This window comes from Barbatula barbatula (assembly GCF_947034865.1).
Source record: "Barbatula barbatula genome assembly, chromosome: 1".
NCBI classification, from domain to species: Eukaryota; Metazoa; Chordata; class Actinopteri; order Cypriniformes; family Nemacheilidae; genus Barbatula; species Barbatula barbatula.
Window position 1 is genome coordinate 1952079 of NC_136766.1, and position 19973 is coordinate 1972051.

At 37.0% G+C, this 19973-nt stretch overlaps 2 protein-coding genes across 2 annotated transcripts; both read left to right on the forward strand.

Annotated features, from left to right (window-relative positions):
- Positions 1–5663: 5663 nt before the first annotated feature.
- On the forward strand, positions 5664–6182 carry LOC306897831 (epidermal differentiation-specific protein-like; the record flags this gene model as incomplete). The annotated part of the gene is made up of 1 exon (XM_079462907.1): positions 5664–6182. The coding sequence occupies one exon, from the start codon at positions 5664–5666 to the stop codon at positions 6180–6182; it is 519 nt and encodes a 172-aa protein (XP_079319033.1).
- Positions 6183–15212: 9030 nt separating this feature from the next.
- LOC306897836 (epidermal differentiation-specific protein-like) lies at positions 15213–15731 on the forward strand (the record flags this gene model as incomplete). The annotated part of the gene is made up of 1 exon (XM_079462915.1): positions 15213–15731. One exon carries the CDS (start codon positions 15213–15215, stop codon positions 15729–15731), a length of 519 nt encoding a protein of 172 aa, XP_079319041.1.
- Between the last annotated feature and the right edge of the window lie 4242 nt (positions 15732–19973).

Here is a 19973-nt window from a genome sequence, read left to right on the forward strand (position 1 = left end):
TGATTCTTGACCTTGTGCATACTGAGGAAATCCCGAATCGAACCCTAATTAATTTAACTTAACTTATGTTTGCCTTTCTAATAAATATGAGAAGAAGGTTAATGCTATTATATCCCCTCTTCCATAGGGATATGCTCAGACCAGCCCTTCTGAAATCCCAACACCCAAAATGCTGCTTAAGGGCTGCAGGGAGGGCCATCCCATGCAGTATGACCACATTGTTCTAGTGTTGGATGGCCATTTAATTACAGAGGAAAGTGAGGACATCTCGATGGCACTGGGCCTACTCCTGTGTGTGTATTTTGCATTTGGAATCCAGTATCCTAAAGGACTAAAAAAGACACTGATCTTTTTGGAGTGTGTTGTTTTAAAATCGAAAGGATCCAGCTGGACTTCCTGTCACTGTAAAAAGGGTGTACAAGTCAATCTGTGAGTAGATTTAGGGGTCAATATTATTTCTTTCAGCATCTTTTGGCCTCTTTCAGTTCTAGTTCAAGTTTCCATGTATATATGTGTTTGCAAATGATACATGTCTTGTCTTTTCACTCATTTATTTATTGCTCAAAAGAATTCAAGAATAACAACTTGTCTACGGTAGTATCTGTGGTTAATGTTAAAACGAATTTAGATTTTTCTAATTAAATAAAGAGCTAATGTAGCCTCAAGCCAGTAGGCCAAAAAGAGCTCACAGGGTTACAGTATGTGTGTATAAACCTTGTTGTGTCAATTTGTATGAATATAAAAGAGTAGTTCTATTCAAATTTTGTATTGCCTATATTTATTCCCTTACTTGTCATCATTTATTTTATTTGCTGCTTGAATGCATACATTTAAAGGTTTTTTAATCCATGGTGTTTTATGTTGTACGATTAAATATTCATTTTTTTAATAAGTGTAATTTCTTAAAGCATTTTAACTTGTCTATGGTAGTATCTGGCATTAAAATGAGCCCTACTAGATCAATTTGAACAATATATGACACCTGTTATGGTTCTACATAGCACCTTTAATAAACGTGCTATAAAGCTTCTTTATAAGTAGGTGTCATATAGTATTAAAAGAAGTTCTCCTATGATTATGATCCAGAGAACCATTGTTGGTTCTATTGAGCACCATATAAACCATTAAGTTATAAAGTGCTATATGGCACCTTTAATGGTTCCATATAGCACCATTTGACAAAGGTGCCATATAGCGGCATTTAAAATAGGTGCTATATAGCACTAAAAATGGTTCCCCTATGATTACGAGCCAAAGAGCCACTTTTAGTGCTATATAGCACCATTTGTTTTTTGTGTGCACGCCAGTGGTGCTACAGCGGAGATGAATGTTTTATAAGGCCTCAGTCACAGCTGTGGATCTTATTTAGTCAACATGCGCTTCAATCTTAATAGCCTGGTTTCAGGGGTAGGTATAGGGCTTTAATATCTCAATAAGTTGCCATCATGTAACTCAATAAGTTGCCATCAAATAACTTTCATAAATATAATGATTTACTGTCTGTTATTATTGCATAATGTTTAATGCACAACAATACAGAGGTGCAAATAGTAACAATATCTGCCACTATTTATAAGTAAAAAACTACTTAATCCAAAGAAAATAGGTCCCACAGCTATTTTTGGTTAGTGTTAATAGCATATAGCTAAGAACTGTTGCTATTTTCACTTAGTGTCAACAAAACTTACTTCTATTTATACTTAATGCAAATAGCCGCTGTCTTAGACCATCAAAAGCATTCCCATGTGATTTTCTGAGAGGCGCTTGACTGTGGCAAAGCATCCCTATCCGTAATGATCTGGCAGGAATTAGATTGAATAGTAGATTTCAATGAAAATACTTTCTAAATAATTCTGGGGTGGGTGATTTGAAAATTTTATGTTTATGCATGTGTAGTGGGACAAACAGCGTGGGTTGCCTCTTAACTAGTTCCGGCGCTCGTCATACTGTTCGTACACTTGTCATTTACATTTCACATTAAGTCATTTAGCAGACGCTTTTATCCAAAGTGACTTACAGATGAGGAAACATTGGGAGAAATTTTACACAGGCAACAAAATACATAAGTGCATCAAAACCAGTCCCTTAAAGCCTAGCACAGTATACAAAGCTAAGAATAGTGAGGTTAGTAAAAAAAATTTTTTTAATAAGAAGACAGAAAAGAATTAGAGATTAAAATCAATCAGCGACGTGTTGACGGAAGAGATGCTTTTTTGGGCGTTTTTCAAAGATGGCAACCGAGTCTGCTGATCTTGTAGCAGCTGGTAGATCATTCCACCAATGTGGAACAGATCCAGTGAAGGTACGGGAGAGTGACTTTTTTCCTTTTTGGGATGGTACCACTAGTCGTTGTTCCTTTGCAGACCGCAGTGATCTGGCAGGAGCATAGATCTGCATTAGCGAGTGGAGATACGATGGTGCAGACCCGGTGGTGATCTTGTAGGCCAGGAGCATAGCTTTGAACTTTATGCGGGCGGCAACAGGGAGCCAGTGTAACCTGATGAAGAGCAGAGTTACATATAATAGGGGAACGCTCAGGCATTCTTGTGTGCCTGTGTATCGCTGTGCGCCTTGTCCGTGGGCCATCCCCTCCGCTTCCGTACAGGTTGGTTGCTGCAAGTAGAGAGCTAATTAATGCGTGTTTGTGTCTAATGTGCAAGTTCTTTTGATTATTATGACAGTAGCTGGCTTGCGGCTGCGTAACGTATCGCAGCGATCTACGTGTTATCTGGTCCATTACAACGCATTTCTGGTTGCCATTGCTGCACTTTAGTGGCTTGGGATAGCGGCCTTGTCTCCAATAAGGTTTGTGGTAGCAGTGCAGTCTGTTTTGCTTACTAGCACTTGCCTTGTTTTAACATTCTCCTCCTTTAGTCTTGTGCTATGGTGTAGTGATGCTGCATCAATGTCACCGCTTTGCTAAAAGTAGCTGCTTTAGCACTAACGGTTGAAGGTACGTATCTAGGATAGACTAAAGAGGCTTTCCTTTACTTAAGAGTTACTCTACAGTTATGTATTTTCAGGAGCATTTGTCCGTAAGCATAACGTGTGGGGGAACATTTCCCAACACTGCTGCTTATACGCAACGTTTTCCGACACCGCTGATTATATGCTGCTGCTGTTTTTTTGTCTCCTGTTGTTTTGATTGATTTCACAAGACCGTGTGAAACCTTTGAGAATGCATTCTTATCAATGTGCCTCAAACTATAATTTAATTAAAGGCCTTGCCTTGACATGTTCTTCCTGGTTATTGATAGACTAAAGGCAATATGATCTGACAAAGGTTTAGTGTTCAAGGGTGAAAGATTCATTTAACAAAGATGTATTTGTCATCCTGTCTGATTTTCGTCTGCCTGCGGAAGATATCGGGGGTGTCTCCCAGGCATTTAGTGCAAGTATATACTCATTCTTAACAAAGGTAGTAAATTAGCTTTTGATGAAAGCATTAAATTACATGTCAAAATAATCTTTAATTTTAAATGTGACATGTTTGGTTTTTAACGTGAGAATCTTAAGAACCAGCTAAGAAGCTCCGTTATCTGCCTAAATTGCTAGATCATGTAGAGAGGCAGACAGAACATGTTGGGCAAGTGCTTTCAACAAAAGCTAATTTACGACCGTTTTAAAGAATGCGGACCAGTATATACTTGCACTACAAGCCTGGCAGACACCCCCACAGGCAGAAGAAAATCAGACTAGATGAAAAATAAATAACCAGGAAGAACATGTCGGGGCATAAATGTTTTTCAAGAATGCAGACTCAGTCTCAAACACTTTCTTCATTTTTTCAGATAAACACACACACAAACATTTATTTGATCTCTCTAAATTATAAACATAACCCCAGCAGACAGGTTTCACTCTTGAAGATATAAAACATTGGATGACCTGTAATTTCCTTCTTTTAAATTCTAATAAAACAGAAATCGGACCAAAGACACGCAAACCGAATATTTCTGATTATAAACTGCAAGTTGAAGGATGTACTGTTACTCCAACAAATACAGTAAAAGATCTAGACGTTACATTAGACAGCAACCTGTCATTTTGAAATCACATCTCAAATGTCACAAAAACAGCCTTTTTCCACCTAAGAAATGTTGCCAAGTTACAAAATATTCTGTGTGTTGCTGACGTGGAGAAGCTTATTCATGCATTCATGACCTCAAGACTTGACTACTGTAATGCACTACTTAGTGTTTGTCCTGCATCATCAATAAACAAACTACAGTTAGTTCAGAAAATACCATCACATAACCCCAATGTTATCAACCCTTCACTGGCTACACATTAAGTATCGTATTGACTTTAAAGTTCTTTTAATCACTTATAAAGCCTTAAAGGGTTTAGCCCCTACCTACCTAACAGAGCTTCTATCACACTACAACCCATCACGCTCTCTAAGATCTCAAAACTCTTTTGATAATACCTAGAATAACTAAATCCACCAAAGGGGGTCGAGCTTTCTCATACGTAGCACCTAAACTCTGGAATAACCTTCCTGATATTATTCCAGGATCAGACACACTCGCCCAATTTAAATCTAGATTAAAGACACATCTTTTACAGACAAACATTCACTTAATGCAAAATATGCTAAATAAACCACCTAGAGACTGCTGGTATTATTTACTAGGTCTTTTTTATAACAAGTTAAACTATTCATGTTCTGTGTTTTACCCTTTTTTTTGTGTTTTTCGTTTTTCCCCTGTAAAGCTGCTTTGGAACAATGCAAATTGTGAAAAGCGCTATATAAATAAAGTTGAATTGAATTGTACTGAAGGGTGGATGTTAAATACGCAAAACATGCGAATGGCAGCCACGGCTCTTCTTCTCACTATCACAAATGTTTGCACTGTGTGCACTTTCTTCTGCACTGGAAGCTCCTGTCGCCAAATCTAATTCCTTGTGTTTATAAACATACATGGTAAAAAAGCCCCTACTGATACAGCAGAGCATGTCTATGGATACTCGGTGTCATTATGACAGTTTCAGATTTCTGCTAAATAAACACGTACAATAATTACTGCACCTATCTTCTGCACATCCATATTTGTTTCGTTGATCATGCGTCTCCTTGCAACGAGGTGCGTGTTTGTTGTGTCCGGAAACTCTCCTAGTGTATGATACCAGTTGTGTAGTGTACTTTAGCCTTAACGGTTTAGAAAATCGGCAAGTGAATGATGCCTAGTTTTTAAAAATCTATTCATATTGTAGTATATTCCAGCTATAAATTGCTATCATTTCTTCCACCCCATTGTTGGTAGGCACACTGGCATCTTCTCATGCAGAAGAAAGTCAGCCTGGATGGAACTCCATAACTTTGTTTAATGTTCAAGTCATTGACTTCACTCCTAAAGTCTAAAGTTGTATTAAACTGACAGTTTGGATAGCATTCCTAGCACAGGCAGAGAGAACATGTTGAGAAAGTGCTTTCATCCAAAGCTACGCCCTTTGTTAAGAATGTGGACCAGTATATACTTGCACTACATGCCTGGCAGACAGGTGTCAGCCGACCCCCTACAGTAGTTTTCGCCTGTAGGGTTTCATCAAACCTCAAACTGTAATTTTCATATTCTTGTCAACGCCCACTTTGCTGTTGACTTGCTTTAAAAGGCAGCAACCCGTAACCGGGCTGAAGTGTTGTCCAGCCTTCATTCAACATGAGCAAGATCATTGTTTACACACGTGAAGGATTCTCTGGCAGAAGTGCTGAATTCTACGGCAACGTGAACAACTTGGTAGACAAAGGCTTGAACGACGCCATCTCATCTTTGAAAGTCATCGGCGCACCATGGGTCACATTTAACGATATCAATTATGACGGAAAGCAAAATGTGTTTGAGGAAGGAGAGTACCCTACCCTTGGGGACAGAGGGCAAATTTCTTCTCTCAGAATAATCACGGAAGACCTGAGGAACCCTGAAATCCAGCTGTTCGAGCACAAACATTATGTAGGAGGAGATGTGGTTCTGAGGCAGGAGACAAATCTTCATCTAATTGATTTTGCCGACACGGCTTCATCCCACAAAGTGAAGAGTGGTGTTTGGGTGCTGTACGAGCACACCAATCGTCAGGGGAGGTTGTTTGTTTCATTCCCGGGGCAAGAAGTTCCCAATTATGTTGCGATTGGCTTTAATGATGTCGTCAGCCATGTTCGTCACCTGGTGTCAAAAGCTTGATGAACCTCATTCACAACACTCTTGCAGCAGCTGAATGTGAACCAAAACTCTTTTGCAAAGCATCAGGCAGGTGGAGGAGAATGACTTGATCTGAAGAAAACGACGATGAGTGACAACTAAAGAAAACAATGACTGCAACCCAAACACATCCATCTGAAGACACACAATTTGTCAAATGAAAAAGTGCTCTGTGTACTTTCTCTTGCTAGTTGTTTCAATGTGGAGGGGTCAACATCAGTATAAGTGTGCAGTAAAATACAACTGGAGTAGTCGTTTTTATAATAGTCACCAACCACACTGTGTTATTTCCCATGTTGATTGTAAAATGTGTTTTGGAAATACATTTATGCTGCATATGTTACCATTTCTTTGCAAGAAATAAAGACTCAGAATAAATCTGACTGCTTCATTGTCATTATTGTAGCCTACATTTATTACATACTAGGTATAGTTCATATGTAATAGTTAAATAAATCAAATTCATTTTTAAATGGATTTGCAGTATTTAGCTGGTATTTCAAACAAAAAATGCGTACTGTTCTTTTAAAAATTGTTGAACGTTATTTTTAAACGCAGGATTATATTTTTGTTGTCAGAGAATGAAAGCAAACCAACAGAGACACAAGAAAAACGGCCTGAATGTAATGAGACGATGAAACATCGATCTTTGACTGCAAAACTATAACATAAATATGTTCACACCACTGGATGATGATTCGTTACATCGCCACCAGAGGGCGCCACTTAGACATGAAGGTACTTGACTGCGCATTAACACTTTCAAGAAGGGATTTCAGAGCCGTTGAAAAGCAGTTGTTCCTTCTTTAACATTATCCATCTATCTGTATGGAACTTCTCAATAAGTTTATAAAACTCTATAGACAGGTCAGTTAGTTCAGTAGACCGTTGGCATAATGAATCTGTTGTGAAAGCACAACATACAGCAGCAAAAATATTCTGAAAAAACAAACTGAAGGATGATTTTGTTTGCCGACACCTTCCATATGATTGCCAGGTGAACAGATCTGTATATTTCTCTAGTTTAATAGTTTAATGTTCTCGTGTCAAACTGTGGTACATGACAGTATTGTATCATTAGTAGGGTCTAAGGGAGAGCGGGTCACTATTCGGGGTCAGTAGAAACATGGATGTTTTTCATAGCTACACAGGGGCGAGAGATTTGTGCTTTGAGTCTTTTTCTTCCAAAACATCTCCCAAAACTTTTTCACAAATTCACAGAAAACAGTCATCTGACGGTGAAAGAAAAATACAAAAAGCACAGATTGCTCGACTCTACATAACTATGCGAAACACACTTAGTTTGTGCCCCGTCCACCCCATTCACTAAGTTTTAGTCTGTTATGTGATACGTTTCAGAAAGATGCTCATGGAGACAAAGATTCGTCTGAAAGCGCTGTATATTTTCTTTGTTTTAAAAAAGCACAACGTTTTGTTGTTATTGTCAGCGTACACAAACCATTTACACGTCCAAATGATGCCTTAAACACATACTGTAGTATGATCTCAAATCCCAGAGTATTTTAACTTGTTTCTGCTGCTATGAGAAAAAAAAATCCAGTTTCCCGTTCCAACGTGTTTGTCGACCCCTGGGGGTTAGGTGGACATATTACTTGTTAATAACATCTTATGTTTCAAAACCGCACTTCTGTATCAAAAAACATATCATTCACTCCATAAACTTTTTTAGACAAACATATGTTAGCAACAACTCATAGAATGCTCAATTTTGCTCAAAGTGGATGTCCACCATCTGAATACACATGGCCCATCGGAATAAATTGCACATGGACACTTCCATTACTCTTGACCAGCTAATAATTATTTACATAAAAAAACTACAGATTTTTAAGATTGTCCACCTCACACATCATCTTTTACAGCGCTTTTACTTTTAAAGTGGTCACGAGTATAACTGAGTACTGTCACTTTAAATGTTGTTTGTCTGATTCGTCACGAGTGAAATTCGTCATTTTGAGATCAAAGCGGAAAATGAGCAGAGAAGTACTTGTAGTCATATTTTATTAGGCTTTCTGTACTTTTACTTCATCACATTTCATGAATGAAGCATTAAAAGCATCTGCTAAAGCAGCACATCTTATTCCTGTGAACTAATGTGCTCAGTTTTCTCTCTGTGTCTGAAATGATGTGATGAGCACATGAACTCCAGACAGAAGCTTCCAAAGCATACAAACACTGAGACCTTCATGTGAAGAGTCAGTATGTGTGTTTATTCATTTACATTTTAGTTTGTTTTATGGCTTTTTATCTGTTAGATGTGTGATTGTGACATAGGTTTTGTAAACATTTATATTGTTTTTTATTTTGTTTTATGGCTTTTTATCTGTTAGATGTGTGATTGTGACATAGGTTTTGTAAAGAGTGGTTTTAATAACTTCTAATAAATGTAAGTGTAAAGACCGACAACGTTAAAACAACAACTAAAGATATGTAACATGGTAACACAAAACCGTATATTCACCTTTCAAGTAATAAGATTACTTTCAAGTAATAAGGCTAATACCTAGGGAAGCATAAAATCTTTTAAATGAAGAACTTTCTAAAAGCTGAAACCAGAGCAAGTCTATCTTGGGAGATCTATATGTTGTTAAACATTTAAACCCCCCATTAACAGCGTTTCGCAAGACACATTGTCTGCATAAGTGGCCCATTTGCTATAGGCATTTTTAAGTTTATTAGTAGTTTTTTCATTTTAGTCTAGATTTTTACATTTAAAAGATGTTCTTATGTCTAACACACAATCCTGAACAAAATTAGTCAAGTTAAGCTGTGAAATGTAGATAAGGATGTGGGGTGTTTTTTGAGCTCACCCAAAAACCTATTAGACCTACCATAAACACATCCTTATCTACATTTCACAGCTTAACTCATGAGCCTGCAAAAGACTGAGACTATAGTAAATGTTTTAGTTTTTATTTTCAAACCATTATCGCCATTATTTCATGTTGAACGTCTGATAGCAAAGAAACCAAGGAGGCTAGACAGTAAATGTTTACGTTTTACATTATTACATTAAGAGCATTTTATTTGAAAGTATTTAAACCGTATGGCTCTGGACATGCTGCTGGCAGAGAAGGAAGGCGTGTGTTTTATGTTTGGTGATCTTTGTTGTACTTACATCCCTAATAATACCGCTCCAGACGGATCAGTGACCAGGGCATTGGAAGGATTGAAAACTTTGTCTATTGAAATGAAAGAACACTCTGGAGTTGACAGTCCGATTGGGGACTGGCTAGATAAGCTGCTGGGTAAATGGAAATCACTAATGATGTCAATTGTTGTATCAATAGCTGTGTTCGTGGGAATTTTGGTAACCTGTGGATGTTGTTGTATTCCCTGTATCAGATCATTATGTAATCGATTAATCGTAGCGGCTATAGAGGGAAAAGATCTCGCTCCTCCCCCTTACAGTATGCCATTGCTGTCTGGCGACCAATTGATAGACGATGATGAGGGTGATGACAACGATGAATGCAATTATGTGTGACCTTTTTTTTTAAAGGTCAAGAGAGGGACTGTGGGGATTTTAATGTGTTTTAGAAGTGCTATTACATTTAATATGTTTCATATGCATTATTACTTTTATTCATTCATATGCTTCCTATGCAGTATTATTCCATATGCATCATTACTTTTAAAAGTGTTTTATTATTCTATTACTTGCGTACAATAACCCTTAACCTCAAATAATTCAATTCAATTCAATTCAATTTTATTTATATAGCGCCTTTCACAATTTGCATTGTTCCAAAGCAGCTTTACAGGGGAAAAACGAAAAACCCAAGAAAGGGTAAAACACACTACATGGTGTTTTATATAATAAATCCAATTATTCTAGTAAATAATATCTAATGTCAGCATCTCCTGGTGGTTTATTTAGCATATTTGCATTAAGTGAATGCTTGGCTGAAAAGATGCGTCTTTAATCTAGATTTAAATTGGGCGAGTGTGTCTGATCCTGGAATAATATCAGGAAGGTTATTCCAGAGTTTAGGTGCTAGGTATGAGAAAGCTCGACCCCCTTTGGTGGATTTAGTTATTCTAGGTGTTATCAAAAGAGTTTTGAGATCTTAGAGAGCGTGATGGGTTGTAGTGTGATAGAAGCTCTGTTAGGTAGGTAGAGGCTAAACCCTTTAAGGCTTTATAAGTGATTAAAAGAACTTTAAAGTCAATACGATACTTAATGGGTAGCCAGTGAAGGGTTGATAACATTGGGGTTATGTGATGGTATTTTCTGGTCCTGGTTAGAACTCTGGCAGCTGCGTTCTGAACTAACTGTAGTTTGTTTATTGATGATGCAGGACAACCACTAAGTAGCGCATTACAATAGTCAAGTCTTGAGGTCATAAATGCATGAATAAGCTTCTCTGCGTCAGCAACACATAGAATATTTCGTAACTTGGCAACATTTCTTAGGTGGAAAAAGGCTGTTTTTGTGACATTAATGTGTCAAATAATGTGTTGAAGTTAACCAAGAAAGAGGAAGTGGGGCGTGGGTGTCAAGAGCATGCAAAAGATAAGAGGAAGTGGCAGGAGACTGCTGAGGTCTCAGGATATATGCATGCAACTGAAAAATATGCTCACACACACACATATTGGATTGTCTGACCTTTTAAACTATGTTGTTGCTGGGTAGAATTGGGGTGTGTGGGTTGTCATTTGATGTTTTGCAGAAACTCAGAGAACAACGGACTAAGAGCTGATTGGACGAATACCAGACAACACGTCACTCAAAGGCACGAAGAGAGACCGGCGACAAATACTATAAATATATCCAGAATTGTAAAACTGGGCGTTGGTTGAGCCTTTGTTCTGAGGCAACTGACCCAACAGCTGTTGTATTTTTTGAATCTTCTGATCAATAAACTTCAAGATTTACTTTGACTGGCCTCCCTCCAATTTTGAACACGCAGGGACACATTTAGAATGTCCTACAGTATACAAAATAGATGAAAATCCATGCAGGGAAAAAGACAGGAATGTGATACAAACAAACCCCAAGCAGAACATTTTAACATATCTTGTGTGTTACAGCATTAAAGCATTCTATAATGTTCTGATATTCAGAATGTATAATTCCATATGTGTCTGTCTGCCTTCACATTCCAATCTGGACAGTGAAATTGGGATATTTTGCAGGAACAACAAAATTCTTCATTAAAAGTAAGAAGACTGTTTTTTTTTTCTTTTCAAATCCAACCACATGGAGAGACTTTTCCATGTGAGGAATTGCAAACAACTTCTTGTATTGAAATATCTTGGAAATATATGAAACAGCACGATAGACTTGAAAGGGTTAAAAGGGTTAAATCTGGAACCATTCTGTAGAAAAGAATTCAGAGTCGTTAACGGATCTGCCAGGTGCAGACAGCGGGTCAACTTCAAAGACAACTCTCAGCAACCTATGGCAAAGACGGGAGCAGGAGATTTTGGGACACGTGACTCTAAACGTGTGAAACTTCCAATCATTTTAAAGAATAACGGCAACGTTTGAGTGTGAGGGGTTACGTTAGAAAGCGCGGTGGATACAGCCTCTTAATACATCCATGGATACAGCGTAGAGACCTATACTGTCTATGGTAGAGACCGGTAGAGAGGAGCGCGGCAGTTTAACGTTGTCATAGTGTTTGAGACAGTGTGGAAGAGAGCGACTTTTATGTGCAACGCGTGTAAAATTCCGAATGCAAAAGATACCATTGACAGTCTGCATGTAAACAAGAACTGCAAGGTACGTAAGCCCGACATATAAAACTTACGTTAGCGTTAGCGTTACCAACACAAGCTTGGTAACTTTAGTTAGCATAAATGTTAGGTTGTTAATCATTTACAAACTTTGACTTTACTCCAGCTTGGCAGACGTGCTAATTCTGTAACTTGTGACCTTGACGTTAACGTGGTTAACAGTGTGAAGTAAATTAAGCAACGTTACAGTATCGTTAGTTAGCTAACGTTATGAGTGAAGTGTTGGCTCATTAGCTAGTATAATGTAACGTTAGGTTGAGATAGCTAGCTAGTGTCAACTGTTTTACCTATTTAGCTAACGTTACTAGCACACAATATTTTCCAATGCATTTTTTATTTTGGCAGATTTCTTAATTAAGATTGCCTATGCACTCAAATACTTTTTTTTCTGTCTCTCAACAGATTTGCTGACCTCAAAGTAATCTGAAGAGGTGAGTGTTTTGCCATGTTCAAAGATTACACTTGTCACAGGTGTGGTGTTTCTGTGAAAACCCTAAAAGGTTATGTACAACATCAAGGGCTACACAGAAATGAGGCTCATTACCAGTATGCATGTTGCATAGCAGGTTGCAAGTCTCACTTTAGAAATTATAATGCATTTAAATGCCATGTTTACCGTCATCATCGGCAGGCGTCTTCTGTGTCACAATGTGAAACTTTGCAGGGACCATTTAAATGTGAACTTACTCACTGTAAGAAAGAGTTGCTTGATCTGAAAGATCTTTTGTCTCACCTGAAATCTCATGCTTCAAAAAGAGAGGAGGTACAATGCCCATTCAAAAACTGTGATAAGACTTTTTCAGTGAAATCGTCTCTAACGTCCCACCTATCTAGAAAGCACAAGCACGCCACAGCTCTTCATGTCTCTGGTGCATATTACATTATACTATTATTATAATTTACTATTGGTTATTAAAGGTGCAGTTCTTCTTTTTTTGCCTTCTTCCTCTACATATGAGGGCATGGATTATACACTGGTAGCAAAATTAATTATGGACATTTGCTCAGGCTACAGTCATGTAGACAAGGTTGATCAGTAAGCCAGCAGCTTGCATTTATTTGATTCATATGCAGCTTATTTCTGACTAGATACTGCCTACCTGTGAAGTCTCCATCTATAGCACACACAGTTCTGTGTCCCGAACTGTTTATACATTGATATGTCAAACAATGACTCATACCACCATATGTCACAAAATCTGAACTATTTCGTAGAAGGGTTATTATATTTTGGACTTTATTGCTTACATAATCAGAACGGATGCTCTGACACAAAAATATCCGGTATCTGTGGCTGGACTGTAATAAGCCCGAATTAAATCATTGGCACATCAACATGTGTTTTGGGGGATTGGCTTTGTAGGGAGGACTTTAGAGAGGGGGTGAGATTTTTTCAGGTGGATACTTTTAAAAACTACAACAAACCCTATTTAAAAAAAATAAAAATAAAAAGTACAGACAAATGATTTCCAATAGTTTTACTGACCAGCATAATTGTATTTTAATATATAAACAAAGTTGGAATTCCATGCCTGCAGCACACACAACAAAACTTGGGACATATGCATGCTTAATTTTTTTGTTTGCAGGCATGAAATTTGATGTTTTTTCATGTGTTTTTTGTGTGTTTTCGTTAAATATAATTTAACTTTACAAACTTATTGAATAATTACTGGACTTTATGGTCTTTGAGCACAGTTTGTCACAAAAATACTGATCCCCTGTCTTTTGTATGTTTACAACAGGAAGCTCTCCTTTGGAAGCAGAGTACTTCATGCTTTCTGTGGACCAGACCATTGTGAATGGTCACATCAATGCCTTCACTGATGCTCTTGTGTGACTGCTAGCAGTATGTAGCCATGCCACGTTAAGCTTTGTAAGCAAGTTTGTTGCTAGAGCAGCAACTGTTTTCAATTCTGATCTGTTGGTCAACAGAATAAAATAAATGTTGAACAGTAGTAACTGTGTCCTGGTAGTTTCTGAGAGCTGTTATTGTTAAGCTAAATCTTTTTATAATTTGTCATTTAACTACTCTGTTATAGCTCGATAGTTTTTGAAATTGTCCATTACATTTGCAGCTTGAATGTTTATAAATATATACGTTAAGTTGTTGTTATTATTATTATTATTATTGTTATAGCAGTGTTTATATTTGACAAAATTATCAGCAGAATGTTGCTATAATCAGTATTTCTTTGACAGTATTTGGACATTTAAACAAAGGTAAATCCATTGTTTTTATGGCAAAGTATGCTTTTTTAACATTAAAGATAAATTAAATATACATGATTTGTATGTACAATTGCATAAAACAAGTCATGATACTTAATATGCTCTAAAATTAATGGTAGATTGCTCTAATTTTACTCACACATACTTGTTTAATAACAGTATTTGCTTTTCTTTTTAAAGGCGAATCCATTGTTTTTATGGCAAAGTATGCTTATTTATCATTGAAGATTATGTAAAATGACATATAAATACTCATAATATGCTTTATAAAGTCTAAAATTAATGGTATATTCATGTAATTATACTCAAATTCATTGTATTTATGGCAGAGTATGCATTTTTTTCCACATTAAAAATCAATTAAATATACAGGATTTATACGTAAATGTCCATGTAAAAACCTATAATACACTTGATATGATCTAAAATTAAGGGTAGATTGTTGTAAATATAAAGCTTATTATCTGTTTTACAAGAGTATTTTGACATTTTTTTTAAAGTTAAATCAAATGTTTTGTGGGTGATGTATCACTTTATTACATTAACTTTTTACACGATTTTTACATAAAATTATATTATAAAACTCAAATAATAGTGGCACTTTTCCATAATTTTAAACCAGATTATTTGTATTAAAGCAGCGTTCAACTGTATTTATAGGTAATTCAATTGTTTTTTAAAGGTGTATGTCCTTTTTTAAACATTAAATAGCCCAATAATTACATACGATCTAATGTGATATTAAAGATACAATCTGTTATTTTATTATGGAAAATTACTGTATTTTTACGAGATTGTTTTTTTCCGTTATTTTACGGTAATTTTTTGGCGCCCCAGCTGCCGGAATATTACCGTTTTTTCACAGTTTTTTTTTACAGTGTAGTTTTCGCCTGTAGGGTTCCATCAAACCTCAAACTGTCATTTTCATATTCTTGTCAACGCCCACTTTGCTGTTGACTTGCTTTAAAAGGCAGCAACCCGTAACCGGGCTGAAGTGTTGTCCAGCCTTCATTCAACATGAGCAAGATCATTGTTTACACACGTGAAGGATTCTCCGGCAGAAGTGTTGAATTCTACGGCAACGTGAACAACTTGGTAGACAAAGGCTTGAACGACGCCATCTCATCTTTGAAAGTCATCGGCGCACCATGGGTCACATTTAACGATGTCAATTATGACGGAAAGCAAAATGTGTTTGAGGAAGGAGAGTACCCTACCCTTGAGGACAGAGGGCAATTTTCTTCTCTCAGAATGATCACGGAAGAACTGGGGAACCCTGAAATCCACCTGTTCGAGCACACACATTATGCAGGAGGAGATGTGGTTCTGAGGCAGGAGACAAATCTTCATCTAATTGATTTTGCCGACACGGTTTCATCCCACAAAGTGAAGAGGGGTGTTTGGGTGCTGTACGAGCACACCAATCGTCAGGGGAGGCTGTTTGTTTCCTTCCCGGGACAAGAAGTTCCCAATTATGTTGCGTTTGGCTTTAATGATGTCGTCAGCCATGTTCGTCCACTGGTGTCAAAAGCTTGATGAACCTCATTCACAACACTCTTGCAGCAGCTGAATGTGAACCAAAACTCTTTTGCAAAGCATCAGGCAGGTGGAGGAGAATGACTTGATCTGAAGAAAACGACAATGAGTGACAACTAAAGAAAACAATGACTGCAACCCAAACACATCCATCTGAAGACACACAATTTGTCAAATGAAAAAGTGCTCTGTGTACTTCCTCTTGCTAGTTGTTTCAATGTGGAGGGGTCAACATCAGTATAAGTGTGCAGTAAAATACAACTGGAGTAGTCGTTTTTATAATAGTCACCAACCACACTGTGTTATTTCCCATGTTGATTGTAAAATGTGTTTTGGAAATACATTTATGCTGCATATGTTACCATTTCTTTGCAAGAAATAAAGACTCAGAATAAATCTGACTGCTTCATTGTCATTATTGTAGCCTACATTTATTACATACTAGGTATAGTTCATATGTAATAGTTAAATAAATCAAATTCATTTTTAAATGGATTTGCAGTATTTAGCTGGTATTTCAAACAAAAAATGCGTACTGTTCTTTTAAAAATTGTTGAACGTTATTTTTAAACGCAGGATTATATTTTTGTTGTCAGAGAATGAAAGCAAACCAACAGAGACACAAGAAAAACGGCCTGAATGTAATGAGACGATGAAACATTGATCTTTGACTGCACAACTATAACATAAATATGTTCACACCACTGGATGATGATTCGTTACATCGCCACCAGAGGGCGCCACTTAGACATGAAGGTACTTGACTGCGCATTAACACTTTCAAGAAGGGATTTCAGAGCCGTTGAAAAGCAGTTGTTCCTTCTTTAACATTATCCATCTATCTGTATGGAACTTCTCAATAAGTTTATAAAACTCTATAGACAGGTCAGTTAGTTCAGTAGACCGTTGGCATAATGAATCTGTTGTGAAAGCACAACATACAGCAGCAAAAATATTCTGAAAAAACAAACTGAAGGATGATTTTGTTTGCCGACACCTTCCATATGATTGCCAGGTGAACAGATCTGTATATTTCTCTAGTTTAATAGTTTAATGTTCTCGTGTCAAACTGTGGTACATGACAGTATTGTATCATTAGTAGGGTCTAAGGGAGAGCGGGTCACTATTCGGGGTCAGTAGAAACATGGATGTTTTTCATAGCTACACAGGGGCGAGAGATTTGTGCTTTGAGTCTTTTTCTTCCAAAACATCTCCCAAAACTTTTTCACAAATTCACAGAAAACAGTCATCTGACGGTGAAAGAAAAATACAAAAAGCACAGATTGCTCGACTCTACATAACTATGCGAAACACACTTAGTTTGTGCCCCGTCCACCCCATTCACTAAGTTTTAGTCTGTTATGTGATACGTTTCAGAAAGATGCTCATGGAGACAAAGATTCGTCTGAAAGCGCTGTATATTTTCTTTGTTTTAAAAAAGCACAACGTTTTGTTGTTATTGTCATCGTACACAAACCATTTACACGTCCAAATGATGCCTTAAACACATACTGTAGTATGATCTCAAATCCCAGAGTATTTTAACTTGTTTCTGCTGCTATGAGAAAAAAAAATCCAGTTTCCCGTTCCAACGTGTTTGTCGACCCCTGGGGGTTAGGTGGACATATTACTTGTTAATAACATCTTATGTTTCAAAACCGCACTTCTGTATCAAAAAACATATTATTCACTCCATAAACTTTTTTAGACAAACATATGTTAGCAACAACTCATAGAATGCTCAATTTTGCTTAAAGTAGATGTCCACCATCTGAATACACATGGCCCATTGGAATAAATTGCACATGGACACTTCCATTACTCTTGACCATCAATGTGCCTCTATGCTCATGTATGTGCTTCAAAACATTATTCAATAATTGGTTAAGTAAGTCTGTATCCTAATAACCATTTACATAAAAAACTAAAGATTTTTAAGATTGTACACCTCACACATCATCTTTTACAGCGCTTTTACTTTTAAAGTGGTCACGAGTATAAATGAGTACTGTCACTTTAAATGTTGTTTGTCTGATTTGTCACGAGTGAAATTGAAACTATTAAATCAGGATACATTTTGAGATCAGAGCGGAAAATGAGCAGAGAAGTACTTGTAGTCATATTTTATTAGGCATTCTGTACTTTTACTCTATCACATTTCACTACAAGACTACATGAATGAAGCATTAAAAGCATCTGCTACAGCAGCACATCTTATTCCTGTGAACTAATGTGCTCAGTTTTCTCTCTGTGTCTGAAATGATGTGATGAGCACATGAACTCCAGACAGAAGCTTCACATACAAACACTGAGACCTTCATGTGAAGAGTCAGTATGTGTGTTTATTCATTTACAGCAAGAACTTCAACATCTGAACTGCTGTCGTGAGCTCCACAAAGAGACAAACGCTTGTGAATGAGATCGACACAGAGTTCTACATCACAGAGGAAGAGCTAAATCATGAACATGAGCTGAGACAGATTGAGACAGCATCCAGGAGACACACATCAAATGTAATGACATCTTTAAAGCCTTACCTGGACAAGACAAACACATCAGAAATGTGCTGACTGAAGGAGTCGCTGGAATTGGAAAAAACGTCTCTGTGCAGAAGTTCATTCTTGACTGGGCTGAAGGAAAAAAAATCACGATCTTTACTTAATTTTTCCACTGGCGTTCAGAGAGATGAATCTGATGAAGAACGCAAATATCAGTCTGACGGATCTTAGATTAGATTAGATTCAACTTTATTGTCATTACACATATACAAGTACAGTGTAACGAAATGTAGTTTAGGTCTAACCAGAAGTGCAGTTAGCAAGTGCAGGATATACAGTTAGAATAAATACAGAATACAATATGAGAGAATATAATACAGTGGGCATGGACTATACAAATATTTTGCAGTAGGAATGTTCTATGAAAATATGACAGTAGGTATGTACTATGAACAATATATGCAGATGGCTATATACTATGAACATTAATGTACAGGTGGATATGAACAGATAATAAGTTAGACTAAAATAGTGCAAGTTACTTAGGTATGCATAATTTATTGACATTGGCTATAAAAGTTGCAGTGCAATAGAAGAGTTAATGCAGTTGTTGAAGTTACGGTGCAGTATACGAGTTAATGCAGTTAATAGGTTGCAGTCCAGAAGATGAGTTAATGCAGGATGCAGTTACTGAAGTTACAGTGCAATAGATGAGTAGATGCAGTTACTGAAGTTACAGTGCAGTAGATAAGTAGATGCAGTTACTGAAGTTACAGTGCAATAGATGAGTAGATGCAGTTACTGAAGTTACAGTGCAGTAGATAAGTAGATGCAGTTACTGAAGTTACAGTGCAATAGATGAGTAGATGCAGTTACTGAAGTTACAGTGCAATAGATGAGTAGATGCAGTTACTGAAGTTACAGTGCAATAGATGAGTAGATGCAGTTACTGAAGTTACAGTGCAATAGATGAGTAGATGCAGTTACTGAAGTTACAGTGCAATTGATGAGTAGATGCAGTTAATAGAGTTACAGTGCAGTAGATAAGTTAATGCAGTTAATAGGTTGCAGTCCAGAAGATGAGTTAATGCAGGATGCAGTTACTGAAGTTACAGTGCAATAGATGAGTTAATGCAGTTACTGAAGTTACAGTGCAATAGATGAGTAGATGCAGTTACTGAAGTTACAGTGCAATAGATGAGTAGATGCAGTTACTGAAGTTACAGTGCAATTGATGAGTAGATGCAGTTAATAGAGTTACAGTGCAGTAGATAAGTTAATGCAGTTACTGAAGTTACAGTGCAATAGATGAGTAGATGCAGTTAATAGAGTTACAGTGCAGTAGATGAGTTAATGCAGTTACTGAAGTTACAGTGCAATAGATGAGTAGATGCAGTTAATAGAGTTACAGTGCAGTAGATGAGTTAATGCAGTTACTGAAGTTACAGTGCAATAGATGAGTAGATGCAGTTAATAGAGTTACAGTGCAGTAGATGAGTTAATGCAGTTACTGAAGTTACAGTGCAATAGATGAGTAGATGCAGTTAATAGAGTTACAGTGCAGTAGATGAGTTAATGCAGTTACTGAAGTTACAGTGCAATAGATGAGTAGATGCAGTTAATAGAGTTACAGTGCAGTAGATGAGTTAATGCAGTTACTGAAGTTACAGTGCAATTGATGAGTAGATGCAGTTAATAGAGTTACCGTGCAGTAGATGAGTTAATGCAGTTATTGAAGTTACAG